Source organism: Cydia pomonella, chromosome 25, assembly GCF_033807575.1.
Source record: "Cydia pomonella isolate Wapato2018A chromosome 25, ilCydPomo1, whole genome shotgun sequence".
NCBI classification, from domain to species: Eukaryota; Metazoa; Arthropoda; class Insecta; order Lepidoptera; family Tortricidae; genus Cydia; species Cydia pomonella.
Genome location: NC_084727.1, coordinates 6,669,121 through 6,685,117, shown reverse-complemented (window position 1 = coordinate 6,685,117; position 15,997 = coordinate 6,669,121). Strand labels below are relative to the sequence as shown.

Below are 15,997 nucleotides of genomic sequence, written 5' to 3'. Positions count from 1 at the left end.
AGTAGTGTGTTGAAACTTGACTATATAGGTTTTTTTTTCTATATCATTAACGTTTTGTTATTGTGGATAATTTTGTGTCACGATATTTTAGTTTTTTATTCATTTTCTTATGATTTATGTAAAAAAAAAATTAAACAGAGATTTGACAAGTCTCGCCATACAAATAAATGGAGTATATAAAACATTTCCGTTGATATGTCGCTTATTGTTATTGGTTCATGGGCCAGTGTCCATACAAATCCGACCATCCTTTACCGACCGTAAAAAAGATGCTTCGATAGGAGATTAATGGAAAATAAGTTAAACGCAAGCAGTTGGCTTAATAGCACTAATTTTATTGATGAAATAACATTATTACGCAAATTAATAAAAATACGTTATAAATATAAAAATTAAATATACTTAAAAAGAACTTAAACGAACACAATATGGATATAAAGAACTAGTACCTGGGCGACCGAGCTTTGCTCGGTTATAACTATTTATTGTAATATGGTGGTGTATAGGTGATAATCTTAACTACATTTTTTTACTAAATTAAACTTGTCTAAAACAATAAAAATTAAAAAATTATATATGTATAAACTTGAACATATAAAAAAAAAACAAAAGTTAGTCACCGGGCGAGATTCGAACCCGTAACACTCGTTTAGCAGTCCGCGTCTTAACCCGCCGAACGAAATTAGCGACCATATTCTGCGTCGAAAGAAAAACGCATGAAAACTCGAAAACACGCGTTTTGCCAAACATAAGACTAATCTAGATCGATTGTTTACCCCCAAAAACCCCCATATACCAAATTTCAGCAAAATCGTTAGAGATATATATATATATATATATATATACAAGAATTGCTCGTTTAAAGGTATAAGATATACAACTTCAACGTACCACTGGAGATATTTATGTGGATAAGTCTTCCACATTATGTTTGTCATACATTTTGTTTGTCAAGTTTCACGTTTTGTATGAGTTTTTGTGTGTCGTTTTAAATTATAGCTAGAATACCTGCAGAAGAAAGACTTGTATGGTCTTTCACCAGTATATGAACACTTTCATGTTTTTAAATGACTTATGTGCGAAAGTGCATACAGCAGAGCCTCTTTAATCCGTACCCACACTAATACGAACACCTCTATAATCCGAACGACCCCCCTCTCCACCCGCGCAACCGCTCAGGACTCAGGTTCTGACTTGCAGTGCCACGAAGTGCGTTTTAGGTGTTACACGTATTGTTTTATCGTCCGCAACGCGTCCGTTAGGCATTTTGTTATCGAATTAAAGCACCATACCGGAATTCTTCAAAAATACTGAGTGATTATTTTGTAGAATTGTTTGTAACTTACTTAAATATACGAAAATTGTCAAATATGCGTGTTTTATTCTGAAAAATGTCTATGAAAATTTCTGCATACTATAATCCAAACGCTCCGTGAGTCCGAACAGGGTATACATTTTGGGTGTTCGGATTAAAGAGGCCCTGCTGTAGTTGCATTAGTTACACTTGTATGGTTTTTCTCCAGTGTGTAGTCTTTCATGCTGTTTAAAATTCATGACTGGTAGTAGCACTGCTATAGACACATGGGGTTTTTAACTACTAATGTAATTTTACATATGTTATTAACCTTTCTTTATTATATGCCTATATATATAACTAATATGTACCATTTGATGACGTTTTAAACAACGCTCATAATTACTACTATAACTACAGTACGCGCATTTGAAAGATTTGTCACCATGTATCATTTCATGTTTTTTAAAATTACTTTTATAATTAGTAGTGTAAGTACAATGTGCACATTCGTAAGTGTATGTAACAGTATGTATAGTTACATGTGACCTTAAATCAGCTTTCTGAGAATCTATGTAACTGCAGTAGGTACACTTGTACTGCTTTTCTCTCCTGTGTGTCTTTTCATGCTTTTCTAAACGACCCTTAAAATTGGAAGCGTAACTACAGTGGGCGCACATATATGGTTTTACAGCAAGCGTTTTCTGATGAATTCGTTTTTTTCCTTGAAGATTTGGTGCCTGGATGGTCAGTATCGCTGATGTGCTGGGTTTTTCCTGCAATTTGAGTGTACAAATGAATAACAAAAATTAGTAAGAATTTAAACTTTGAATGGATCGTTTTTTATTTTGTTGGCGTTTGTTTTTTACATTACATTTGAATAAAATATGGCTGTTTTAAACAGCTCATTCTGGGCGAAATAAATACGTAATTAATTACCAGTTCTTTTCTCATTTTTATTATTTATTAATGCCTCGATCTAGACGTCCATAGCTTCACGAGTGCCAACTCCTGTACGATACTCAAATTGTCTATCGTGCAACGCACTACAGCGGTTGAGGTGGTTTTGCGAGGCGTGATTTCATAATCTTTTCTAATATTTTATCACTTTTTATTCCTTTTTAGGGTTCCGTGTCCGAAGGAAACTTACGAAAATAATAAATAGCCTTCCGAAACACATACAAGATTTATACCTATCTAACTCTAAATCAATTAAAAAAGTTAAACATTATTTCATATCAAATAATTACGACTATATTTTGTAAACATATATTTGCTTTGTATATAAATTAGTTTAATAAGTCCGAACCCTTGCTGTAATTAAGCCATTCATGACTTTAGCAGTAAGTAAATATGGAACTCTGCGAATCTTCTTCAAAACTAATTGGAACTTTAATAAATATAAAAAATAAAAAGGGTAAAACGGGTCCCTATTACTAAGACTCCACTGTCCGTCTGTCTGTATGTCTGTCACCAAGTTGTATCTCATGAACAGTGAAAGACAGTTGAAATTTTCACAGATGATATATTTCTGTTGCCGCTATAACAACAAATACTTAAAAGTACGGAACCCTCAGTGGGCGAATCCGACCCACACTTGTCCGGTTTTTTATATTTTGGCGGCACTTTTGCTATCTTTGTTTGGTGAAAACGCCTAATTCCAAACATTCGTTGAATATTTCCGCAAGTGGCTCGGCCAGTAAGTCCACGTTGTCTTTTATAACTGTTATGGGAATTTCGTCATATCCAACAGAAGATTTAACGCATTCACTGCCAGGGAGCGTGGCCTAGGAACAAACTTGTATGACGGTGAACGCATATATGCGTCGGTGGTAGTGAATGCGTTAAGAGCCATTCCTTTACTAGTTTCCAAACTTCATAAGGAGTGACTATGTCAAATTCTATGCTATGTTCGATTCTTATAGTACAGTCTTTTAGTAAATCTACTGCCTGAACAGAATCATTTGCAGTATAGCCATTACTGTGATCAAATAACTTCAAGAAAATATCTACCTGTTCCTGTTGATCCACTATGACTTTGTCTGTGCGAAGTATTAGAGTTTCTCGTGATTTAATTCTCGTTTTATTTCTGTGTCTGTTTACAGCTTTCCATATCGATTTACTCAAACTATCAGCCTTCGCTATTTCCCTTTATGGGGCTCCCCGCGGTTTTCATCGTTTTTTTTTTAACTTTATTTCACATAAAAAAAGAGTACAACAGGCGGACTTAATGCCAATAGACATTCTCTACCAGTCAACCATAAGGCAAAACAGAAAAACTTCAAGGTGGGTGCAGTGAGAATTAAACAAAAAAAACGCAACTTTTGAGCGAAATAAAATTTTTGACAATTTTTGAGCCGTTACTCTTACATCTCAATCTCATCTCTTCAAAAAAGGAGTGTACAGATTTTTTAAAGGGTCGGCAACGCGCATGTAACACCTCTTTCTAATTATTCGTTTGTAGATGGTGTATGATGTACTTGATCGATAACGTATTATACTTTTGTCAGAACTTGATTTGTCCAGTGTATTATAGAAACGCTTCATTTTGCTCGATGTCTTAATATCTTGAGATATCAAATGAAAATCTGATTTGTGCGTACTCAGTTTTTTCTCTTTTTAACAAAGCTACTATTGTAGATTCCACCGATTTTTTTTAAAGTTGTTAATTAGGAATTACCCATGTTTGACTTTGCAACTGCGCTCTGAAAACTTCTTTAATGTACACACTTCTCATTCTCACTTATTAGTTTCGACATCCCCGTGCCGTGCAAGTGTGAATTTTTTTTTTTACGATTAGAATTATTTTTTTATTCTTCCTAGCGTTGTCCCGGCATATTGCCACGGCTCAAGGGAGTCTGGGGACCCCTTTGACAACTAATCCCAAGATTTAGCGTAGGCACTAGTTTTTACGAAAGCGACTGCCATCAGACCTTCCAACCCAGAGGGTAAAACTAGGCCTTGTTGGGATTAGTCCGGTTTCCTCACGATGTTTTCCTTCACCGAAAAGCGACTGGTAAATATCAAATAACATTTCGCACATAAGTTCCGAAATACTCATTGGTACGAGCCGGGGTTTGAACCCGCGACCTCCGGATTGCAAGTCGCACGCTCCTACCGCTAGGCCACCAGCGCTTCTAGAAGATCAGCGCGATTAGAAGTATTAAAACAAATTAAATTATATTCAGAGAATGTTTTAATTTGTTTTTATTTCAAGTAGAAACACTACTATATGAATTATAAACTGAAATAAATGCTATCACGGCTGTAGCAGAGGACACTGGTTCGATTCCAGCCTGGGGCACTGGAGTCCTTGGTCACTTTTTCTTAGTATATGACATTTATTTCAGTTTATAAAATATTTTTTGTTTAAGTAATAAACATTAAAATCATTTTAAGCATTAATAAAAACTGTGTTTAGGTTTAATTCACACGTATTCTGTAGTTATTGGATATTCGGCATATTTTTATATATTTTGTAAATTACCGAATAGTTCGGTTCGAACTGCCGAATATTTCACTAATTGGTAATAATATATTAGGATAACGGACGCTACGAAAAGTCACGTGACCTTTTTCGTACATTATTTATTCAAATCAGATGTTACAAACTAACATTAATAAATATATATATATATATATATATAAGCTATGAATTTGGCATATTCCAGATTATTTAACCTTCGATGTTACCGTCTTCCATGCAACACCAAAGGGGTTGTAAGTTGCCTCCCTTTAAGATGTGGTGGTGGCGATGTCTCTTTTCTTGAAGGTTTGAAGGTCGTATCGGTCCTGGAATACTGCAGGCGACAGATCAGTCCACTTCAGCTGTCATCATCATCATTTTAGCCTCCAGACGCCCACTGCTGACCACAGGCCCCTCTTCGTGTACGCCACATATCCCGGTCCTGGGCTAATCTCATCCAGAAGTGTCCCGCGATTTCTCGAATGTCGTCCACCTATCGAGGCAACGGCCACCAGGCGCTTCTTTCATCCGAAATCGGCCACCAATCCGTCAACATTTTGGTCCACTTGCCATCACTTCTGGTCCATCCATGTTGTCTTATATAGCCGTGGTTAGATTTTACCCGAGTATATTAAATAGCTGTGTGGCTTCTTTCATGTTTAACTAAACTAGATTTATGTATAAATTGCTTGTTACATTCTTTACATTTGTATGGTTCCATTCCACAATGGATTCTTTCATGGAGAACTAAATCATATTTTCGTGTGAATTCTTTGTTACATTCTTTACATTTGTATGGTTTCATTCCACTATGAAGTCTTTCATGCATGACTAAAGAATATTGTTGTGTGAATTCTTTGTTACATTCTTTACACTTGTATGGTTTTATTCCACTATGGATTCTTTCATGGGTAAATAAATCATATTTTCGTGTGAATTCTTTGTTACATTCTTTACATTTGTATGGTTTCATTCCACTATGAAGTCTTTCATGCATGACTAAACAATATTGTTGTATGAATTCTTTGTTACATACTTTACACTTGTATGGTTTTATTCCACTATGGATTCTTTCATGGAGAACTAAATCATATTTTCGTATGAATTCTTTGTTACATTGTTTACATTTGAATGGTTTCACGCCACTATGGACTCTTTCGTGGTACATTAAACCATGTCTTCCTTTGAACTGCTTGTTACATACTTTACACTTGTATGGTTTGACTCCAGTGTGGGTTCTTCTATGTTTATGCAAATTGGTTTTTGTTGCAAATCGCTTATTGCATTCTCTACAAACGTACGGTCTCTCTGCCGAATGAAATCTTAAATGCTTATTCAGTAATAAGCTATTTTGAAATGTTTCCTTACTAACTCCGCATGTATGTTCCGGGTGTGTATGTGTTCTGGTATGTCGGATTAAAGTAAGTTTTGACGTAAATTGTTGACTACACATGTCGCAACAGTAAGTCGTCTTATACGTTTGTGGTGCGATATGGTCTTGTTCATGTGTGATTGAACTAGAGGTGTGTGTGAAGTGTGTAGGGCGAGTATCGTGCGTGTCGGCTTGTTCCTCGGCGGCGGCATTACCGGGTAGGTCCTCCACACTGCTCGGCTCGCGGTGTGCCGTCACGGGGCACGGCTCGCTCGCGCGCGGTGGTTCGCGGAGGCGCTCGAGTCTCACGGAGAACTCGAGAGCGAGCTGCTGCCTGGCGCGCAAGGACAAAGGCGCTGTGCTAACTCCATACTCGCGAGCTGAAGGCACAGAAACAACATATTCACATATCTGTCACAACAAACGTTGTGATAAGCGAAAGAATATATGTTTTAACATAAAATTAGTTGATTAAAACCTGTGAAGAAGGGCAAAACTTTTATATTTGAAAGAATCATACGTATCCTCAGGAAGAGGATCACGAAGTGGGCCATCGAAACATAAAGAAACATACATTTTTTCATTGCATTTGTAACGAAACAACGACGAAGAAAATTAACCGAATAATATAAAATACACAGATAATTCTGACTGTCAGCAAAGCAAAAGTCAAGTGTGTTTAACATTAAAAACGAAAAGATTCCGCACATTGGTAACTGTATTATAGTAAACATTTTTAAGGAATAATCTTTATTTTGTTGAGCTCATTATTTTACAGCTCCCCAGTAGTTGCGAACGCTAAGCGGCGCTGATTTTTTTTTAGTTTCGTTTACTGTAGAAAAATACACGTGAGGTTCTCTTATCCCCCAACGTGATCTGTAGTGATTTTTTCGTGTGATTTGTTCCCAAAGTTGTAATTACTTATTTACATATTACAATAAAACTATTTTTTTGATTTTTGATTTTTTTTTGAAAACACATGCCGAGGAACAGACTATCCAACATATTTTCCAAGACTGCTAATCTACTTGATATGGTCGAGAGAGTGGAGGCCTCCGGGAAGACCTGATAAAACTGAATGACATAGCTATCAAGTGGATTAATTATCTGGAGTTAGATTTATGATTTCTCTGTATTTGTATAATGTAATGCCATACAATTAAAAAAAAACCGGACAAGTGCGAGACTCGCTCAACGAGGGTTCCGTACTTTTTAGTATTTGTTGTTATAGCGGCAACAGAAATACATCATCTGTGAAAATTTCAACTGTCTAGCTATCACGGTTCATGAGATACAGCCTGGTGACAGACGGACGGACGGACAGCGAAGTCTTAGTAATAGGGTCCCGTTTTACCATTTGGGTACAGAACTCTAAAAATTACAATATAATAAATTAAAATAAATATTATTTGTTTAATAAAAATAAAGAAACTGCAACTTACCGTCAAGTTTATTACTAGTAGAACTCTCTTCTGTGCATTCTTCATAACTGAGGAAACAGTGACGGAACTTGTATGTGTTCCGACCAATGCTGCATGTATGGCGCTCCATGTCCACTTGCATCTGCTCTAGTCTCACCAAGCATGTCTGGTTTGACAACCCGCCCGCTGTAATAAAGACAATATAGTTTTATTGAATTTTAAACATGTCCGATACAATGAAATGAAAACATAATTTTCTGATTTTTATAAAACTTGTCTAAGAACCAGCGCTAGAAAACATGCTTTGAATTAAAAAAATATCATCGAAATCGGACACACACAGTTCTTCAAAAAAACCTAATAATACCTCTGGTGTATTGTATTGTATTGTATTGTATTCGGGCGATTTTTCCGCAACTCGACGACTTGCGCCTATTTTGCGTGATATGTTGGGGGTGGGCTAGTCCTGCCAGCCCAGCTCCTCGAGGAATCCTATCAAACCTTTGATGTTGAGTAGGACCTCGGGGAGGTCTCTCGGAGATCCGAGATGTTTAGCCCTGTATGGAGTCACTCCGCTGCATTCCAGCACCACGTGAGAGGCTGTTTCTTCTGTCTCCATGCAACCTCGGCATAGGGGACTGTCTGTGACACCTGTTGTGAAAAGATGTTTGTTAAATAGTCCATGACCTGTTATGACACTGGTTACCATACTCAGTCGGACCTTCCCTAGTTGCAGGAGCGCCCTTGTGAGTTTTCCGTTGATGCCAGGCATGGCTTCTTTTGCCTGTCTGCATCCAGTCTGGTTCAGCCAGTGTTCTGTGTGTAGTTTCCCTGTACGTGCCAGCAGCATTGAGCGTACCTTGCTAAATGGTATCGGAAGAATCGGTTCCGGACCAATCGCCCCCGCATTCGATCCTTGCCTGGCAAGCTCGTCCGCAGCATCGTTACCTCGGGATCCACTGTGTCCCTTGATCCATTGTAGGGTGATCTTGTTATTATGACATACCTCCATTAGTCGTTCGTGGCATTCGTGTATAAGTTTGGATGTAACTATATGGCTATTTAGAGCCATTAAGACTGCTCTACTGTCGGAGAGTATGCGGATGGAGGATCCTACTACCTTCCTTGCAGTGATGGCAGCCGCCGCGTTTATGATGCCCATGCACTCAGCTTGGAATACCGAGTTATGGGCTCCTAGCGGAGTGGTGATTGACATGTTCAGGTCTTCTGAGAAGGTTCCAGAGCCCGATCCGCTGTCTGTTTTGGACCCATCAGTGAAGATTCTCAGCTCCCGGGGATTGAGTCCTTCCTGATTGTCGTCCTCATATAACTGTATTTTGTACCTTTTATCGAAGATAGCTTGTTTGTGAATCCGGTCCGTGCCTGACCTAAGCACTGGAAATTCGTCATACACCTTTTCCAGGCATTTTGTGTGAAGAGCTCCTGTGATGTTAGACCATATCTTGAGGGTTCGCAACCTTACCGCTGAGAGACTGGCCTCTTGTTGTATGTGTAGGTGCAGCGGTGGAAGGTTTAGCATGACCTCCATGGCTGCAGTCGGGGTAGACCTCGTGCAGCCAGTGGTGGCCGCGCATGCGAGCCTTTGAAGTCTTTGTAGTTTGTCTCGTACGTTGCCTAGGTTTGTTCTTGGCCACCAAACCAGAGCACCGTAACAGAGTAAGGGGCGGATTATTGTCTTATAGAGCCAGAGGGTAATTTTCGGGTTGAGTCCCCACCTCTTACCAATCATCCTTCTGCACTGCCAGAAGACAATTCCCGCCTTGTCTATCCGTTTGTTGATGTGGTTGTTCCAATTGAGTTTATTGTCGAGAGTTAGTCCTAAGTACTTAACTTCATCGGACAGCTGTAGCTCAGTTTGGAAAAGTGTTGGTCTGGTAAAGTTGCCAAGCGCCCTTTTATTGGTGAACATTACCATTTCTGTTTTGGTGGGGTTTACTGATAGGTCAAATTCTCTACACCAGCGTTCTACGATCCGGAGAGCTAACTGGGTGAGGTCGCATACTGTACTGGCGAATTTACCTGATATTAAAATTGCCAGATCGTCGGCGTAGCCTATTGTGTAGAAGTGTTCCTCGTTCAGTTTAGTTATAAGGTTGTTAACGACTAGGTTCCACAACAGAGGTGACAGGACTCCCCCTTGGGGGCATCCTCGCACCGCCGCTACGGCCTGCGGTTGACCTGCATACCTTATAGTCCTTTTGTTTAGCATGTTCATGATCCACTTTGTTAGTCCGGGTTCCGCACCGTGGCTATCCAAGGCGTTCCCTATACTGGTAAAGTGGGTCTTGTCAAAAGCGCCCTCGATGTCAATGAAAGTGCCGAGGCACAGTTCCTTGTCATGGATGGCTCTCTCAATGCGGCTTACAACCATGTGTAGAGCCGACTCTGTGTATTTACCTGAGCTGTACGCGTGCTGGTTGTTGTGCATCGGTATGTTCTTCAGCGTTCGATCCCTCAGATCTCTGTCACACAGTTTTTCCAGTGTTTTCAGTAGGAATGATGTGAGACTGATGGGCCTGAAGGATTTGGCAGCTGTGTAGTCATTCTTACCTGGTTTTGGTATGAAAATCACGTTCACTTCCCTCCATCTCCTGGGCACGTACCCCCAGGCTAGGCAGGCTGCCATGATGTCGGTCAGGATTTCCTGGATGAGTCCTAGACCCCACTGTAGGAGAGCAGGGAAGATCCCATCCGGACCAGCCGCCTTGTAGGGATGGAAGCTGTCTATGGCCCACCTGAGTTTCTCGGCGGTGACGATCCTGTGCGCCATTTGCCAGTTGTTGTCTGTTGTGCTGTATTCCTCGTCCTGCTGGCCTTCATCGGCGAGACTTACGCATCCTGGAAAATGGGTTTCCAGGAGGAGGCGCTGGGTCTCTGCAGGGGAGGATGTGTATGTGCCGTCGGGTTTCCGCAGTGAGCCCAGTTGTGATGTGGGCTTGTGCGCTAAGGTTTTCCTTACCCGGTTGGCGTGGTCTAGTGTTTCGATGCTGCTGCAGAAGTTCCTCCATGATAGGGATCTCCAATACCGCAGCCTTTTTTTGTACTTAGCCTTGGCTTCATAGTAGTTATCCCAGTCCACTTCGGCCGTTGTGTTCATGGCCCTGTTGAAGAGTCTCCTGGTTTTCCGCCGGAGTCTCTCCAGTTCTGGACCCCACCACTGGTGACCCGTTATGGCCGTCCTTGACGGTGGGTTTAAGGGGCACGCCTTGTGGTAGCTGTTTACTAGGGCCTCAGTTAAGTTGTTTACCTGCTGTTCTATTTGAATCGGTTCCCGAAGGTCAACCCTCGGAGGAAGCAGGTCGAGGCTTTCACCTAGTGTTTTCTTAAAAGTGGTTCGGTCCGTTTTCCTAGGGTTCCTTCGGGCGATTGGTGTGTCACTAGATGCTAGTAGATTAAAGCGAATCCATCTATGGTCTGAGCAGGAGGCCTCCTGAGAGACGTGCCATCCCATAACAAGTTCACTGATCTCCTCCGACGCCAGAGTCAGGTCTATAATCGTCCTGCATCGTTTGTTAACAAATGTTGGTTCGGCGCCTACATTTAGGATGTTTAGATTAGTAGTCACAAGATATTCAACAAGTGTCTTACCTCTGTTGTTACTGGCCTCCATTCCCCACAGCGGGTGGTGTGCGTTGGAGTCGGCCCCGATGATTATCGCGAGGCCTACTCCCTCGCAGTGGCGGACCAGTCGTTGTAGTTCCGCAGGCGGCGGTTCGTCCTCTCCAGGCATGTACGCCGAGGCAAGGACTAGGTCGCAACAGCCTGTTGGCAACGGAACTTGTAGTTTAATCGCACACAGATCTCTGGAACAGAATTCAGTAAGCGGTTGTGCAGTAATATTGTTAGTAGTTAGGATACATGCCCTAGGGACGGCGTGTTCCGTGGAGTAATAGAGCTTACCTTTGGTGTCGGAGAGCCCACGTATGAGTCCGTTGCCCGTCCAGGGTTCTTGCAGGAGGGCAACGGCCGTTGGCAAACCTACCAGACAGCGTCTCAGTTGGGCCGTAGCGGCCACGCTGTGCTGGAGGTTTGCTTGTAGGACACTAGTCTGTGTCCATGTTGTCGGTGGTAGGGGCGCCATCCTGCATCTCCCCTCCCTCCTTCAACATGTCGGCCAGCCCCGACTCTATCCAGGCCGACAAGTCCACGCCCTCGGATGATGCCTCGGCTGGTCCCTCACCAATGCCAAGGAGTTCATCTTCCGAGAGTTCGGGTATCGCCGGCCTGGGTAGCAACGGGGGGGCAACTTCCTCCTCGGAGGCAGACTTGCTCTGCTCGGGGGTGCCCGCGGCTTGTTGGCTCGGGACCTGTGCACCCGTTACCCTTAGGGTGGAACCCTGCAGGGTGGGAGGCTGGTCCACGTATTTTCCTCCGGGACCCCTGAACTTGAGGTAGACATTGCCCACCCCACAGTTCAGGGATCTGCCCCTCTCCATAAAGGCGGGGACGAGGTCTTCGGATATTGTAAAAGCGACAAACCACCCCTGGTCTTGCCGCAGTATCTCAATGATGGACCAGGTACCGACCTTGGCCCATTCATTCTGGTACTTTAGTCCATCAGCTGCCTGACGGACGTCTTCCCAGGACGAGTTATCTATATTAGGTATTAGGAGCCCGCACCTAACTCTCCTTGCCATCTCCGACTGGCGAATTGCCGTCAGGGAGATATTTGGTAAGGTTAGGGCCTGGACGCACCGCTGAGACCAGGCGGCCGAGTATTCGTCTTCTGCGAAGACCCTCAGCTGCCCCTCAGCGAAGACAGGCTTGCCCTTGAATTTAGGTGGCCTGGCTCCCACGATGTGTTTCCTTGCCTCCTCCACGATTGCTTGGTGCAACCCGCGGAGAACGGCGTTGGAGTGTTCAGCTGAGATCTTTCCCGACTTCGCGTCAGTAATGACGATCGTCAGGTCAGACGCCGCCGCTTGTGCATACGACCCGGTTGGTTGGCTGGGGCTCGCTAGTCGCTGCTTTTTATTTTCTCCTTGCGGGGAGAAGGACTCGTCTCTCGTCCTTTTAGCAGCGGCTCGTGCGAGCTTGCCGGGCCGTCGTTTGGGTGGAGCTGCTGTCGAACCAGCAGGGCTACTGGCCGACGTACCAGCCTTAGGGAGTAGGGTGGAACCTTTCCCCTTCGGCGGAGGTCTGCCAGCAGCATCCTGCTTGTTCGACCCCGGTTTGGGTGCCGGCTTTTGGGAAGCCTGGGCCCCCTCCCCGGTTGCAGGGTTTTGTGTGCTGCCCAACTGCTGCTGCTCTCGTGCTAGTCGAGCCGCACGCCTCTGGTTCTTGTTTTTCTTCTTCTTCTTAGCCACCCCACCTTGACATTTAACAGGGGGGGGGGGGTTGGAAGATGAAGATGTCCCAGGCCCGGCAGGGCGAGGCTTCCCACCAGTGGGTCGCTTCTTGGACCTACGGTCCACTACCTGCCAGTCCTGGAAGGAGTTTGGGATCGGTCGTCTGCTCCCCAGGTGAACTGGGTTGCAGACAGGCCGGGTTGTTAGCTTGACGCACTGTCGCTGGAACAGCTTGTCTTACTTGTGTGGCCTCACCATTAGCGATGGACGCTGCTGGATCAGCTTGGGGTTTTACGTTTGACCTGTTATCCATGGTTTGTGCGTAAAATCTTCGTCCTCATCGGCTCCCACCCTACAAGGGCCCACACATCTGGGAACGCCTACTCACACATATAAAAGTGCTTTCAGTCGCTAGGACACCGACTCGGGTATAGAAGCAGGAAGTTGGCTAGTTGCGCGACATCAGGAGCTTGTAAAGGTGTGACGTAGGGTCGTCCAGGTCAGACGCCCTCCGCCAGAATCACCTAAACGCACTCCCTCAGCATGGCCTTTCCCCACCGCATCAGCAGCCGAAACTGCCTCAGCGGCCCTCCCACTTCTCGCCGTGAGCCCACCTACGGTTCCTCACATGACCATTTCCCGGACTGTGGCTAGTAGTCCGGGCTACCGTTTTGCCCGAAATTAGGGCCGAAGCAGACGTGTTACCACGCGGGTTGGCTATGGCTCAATCCCCAGGATCCCGTCATCCTTGCTTACGGCGCTCAACTGTGCAGGTCCTAGCACAGGTGGGTTGTGTATAGGTCATCAGTAGTTACCCACACCTACTGACGACGCCCGTGTGGATGTTTGCCGTCACTAGAAAGAGGCACGAATGCCAGTCGCTAGTGACGTTGCCCAGGGTGGACCAGGGGAGACAGACGGATCTTTGGGCAGGCCGAAGCCCACCCAAACTTCCCCCTGTCGCCCGCTCGGGGAGGTCATCGCACCACTCCACCCCTGCTGAGTGCATGGGCATCATAAACGCGGCGGCTGCCATCACTGCAAGGAAGGTAGTAGGATCCTCCATCCGCATACTCTCCGACAGTAGAGCAGTCTTAATGGCTCTAAATAGCCATATAGTTACATCCAAACTTATACACGAATGCCACGAACGACTAATGGAGGTATGTCATAATAACAAGATCACCCTACAATGGATCAAGGGACACAGTGGATCCCGAGGTAACGATGCTGCGGACGAGCTTGCCAGGCAAGGATCGAATGCGGGGGCGATTGGTCCGGAACCGATTCTTCCGATACCATTTAGCAAGGTACGCTCAATGCTGCTGGCACGTACAGGGAAACTACACACAGAACACTGGCTGAACCAGACTGGATGCAGACAGGCAAAAGAAGCCATGCCTGGCATCAACGGAAAACTCACAAGGGCGCTCCTGCAACTAGGGAAGGTCCGACTGAGTATGGTAACCAGTGTCATAACAGGTCATGGACTATTTAACAAACATCTTTTCACAACAGGTGTCACAGACAGTCCCCTATGCCGAGGTTGCATGGAGACAGAAGAAACAGCCTCTCACGTGGTGCTGGAATGCAGCGGAGTGACTCCATACAGGGCTAAACATCTCGGATCTCCGAGAGACCTCCCCGAGGTCCTACTCAACATCAAAGGTTTGATAGGATTCCTCGAGGAGCTGGGCTGGCAGGACTAGCCCACCCCCAACATATCACGCAAAATAGGCGCAAGTCGTCGAGTTGCGGAAAAATCGCCCGAATACAATACAATGCTCTGGTGTTGCAGACGTCCATAGGCTACGGTGACTGCTTACCATCAGGTGGGCCATCATTTTTTTTTATACCATGTATGCTTGTTTGCCACCAACATGGTATAAAAAAAAACACACAAAGCACTCAAATTTATAATATTATATTATTTTAATGTAGATTTTATTTATATTAAGTAAATTATTAGATTATAAATTATTCATTATATTTTAAGCAATATCCCTCTTTTGTGGAGGTTAGTGTGAATAGTTTCTATGTATATTGATATTCATAAATATTTACATATATATATCAATGTGTAAGTATCCACAACACTCGCCTTTTTTAGCTTACTGTCTTAGGCTTAGTCAATATAATGTGACAATATCCTATAATATTTATTTATTTAAACAACAAACCTCGACACAATAAAGTCACTTTGGGCCGGTGGAACTCCTCGGGACCCAGTACTAGTTCTTCCTTAACTTTATGGTCATTGTAGAGGCTCCACAAGTCCGGTTTATCACCCTCCTCACTCTCACAGCCCTTTGCTTTTATGTCATGGTCAATCAGCCCACCATGTGCGTTCAGTTCTTCCTTAACCTTATCATTGTTCAGGCCCCACAATGCTTCATTACTCTCCTCACTCCCACTCCTCTCCATATCATGGTCAGCGTGTCCAGCCTGTACGTTCTGAAGTTCTTCCTTAACCTTATGGTTGTACAGGCCCCATGAAGATTTGTCACCTTCACTATCTCGCTCTTTCTTCACCACACGCTCAATCGGCCCGGCAGTCTCAGGCTCACAAGAGGCCGAGAGGTCCCACAAAGGCTCGGCCTTCACCCGCACACAACCTGGGCTCTCCAGTGAGTCTGACATCGCCAGCAAACAGCGATCTAACACTGGGAATAATGAAATCGCCACTGATACGCTGTATTATAGTTTTAAAAGTGATCGGATGCTTTCGTTAAAACAGCGTTGAATAAACATAGACTTGTCACTTGACAATTTTGACATATCTGTCAGAATAATGGGATAATTACATCCACACTCGCTATCAAGTGCCAATTACATCCACACTTTATCAGGCCTGGTTGGCAACTGTCAAAGGTTTGCATAGATGGCGCCATCCGCCATCATAGCTTGCCCCTGTCTCTAGTTTTGTTCTATGAGATTTGGCTTAAAGTACTGGAAACCAGGTCACAAAATTCCAAAAAAAAAACAAGAATTTGACACAATTCTAGGGATTGACAGAGCAAGCTATGATGGCGCCATCTGTTTAATACTTCGACCGGCCAACCCCATTACATCCACACTTCCCCATTTCGGGCCCGAAATCAGTCCCGACTTTGGGCCTGATAATCGTTTTCGTTA

General features: G+C 43.8%; 1 protein-coding gene across 3 annotated transcripts; it reads right to left on the bottom strand.

Moving 5' to 3' along the window:
• Positions 1 to 860: 860 nt before the first annotated feature.
• LOC133531796 (endothelial zinc finger protein induced by tumor necrosis factor alpha-like) lies at positions 861 to 15,694 on the bottom strand. Of its 3 annotated transcripts, XM_061870197.1 has the most exons (4): positions 15,043 to 15,659; positions 7,575 to 7,739; positions 6,348 to 6,512; positions 861 to 2,070 (listed from the first exon to the last, which is right to left on the bottom strand). In XM_061870197.1, the coding sequence occupies exons 1-4, from the start codon at positions 15,500 to 15,502 to the stop codon at positions 1,958 to 1,960; spliced, it is 903 nt and encodes a 300-aa protein (XP_061726181.1). In that variant the 5' UTR covers positions 15,503 to 15,659; the 3' UTR covers positions 861 to 1,957. The 3 variants fall into 3 exon arrangements, with proteins under 3 accessions (XP_061726181.1, XP_061726182.1, XP_061726180.1); XM_061870198.1 differs by lacking the exon at positions 6,348 to 6,512 and having other exon boundaries at positions 15,043 to 15,658; XM_061870196.1 differs by lacking the exon at positions 861 to 2,070 and having other exon boundaries at positions 4,941 to 6,512; positions 15,043 to 15,694.
• Between the last annotated feature and the right edge of the window lie 303 nt (positions 15,695 to 15,997).

Bases quoted from the DNA above. Each gene is read 5' to 3' on its own strand.
- LOC133531796 (XM_061870196.1), bottom strand. From the start codon at position 15,502: ATGTCAGACTCACTGGAGAGCCCAGGTTGTGTGCGGGTGAAGGCCGAG. The intron at 7,740-15,042 runs GTTTGTTGTTTA...TCTTTATTACAG, and splicing joins AGTGACTTTATTGTGTCGAG to CGGGCGGGTTGTCAAACCAG. The intron at 6,513-7,574 runs GTAAGTTGCAGT...CTGTGCCTTCAG, and splicing joins TACTAGTAATAAACTTGACG to CTCGCGAGTATGGAGTTAGC.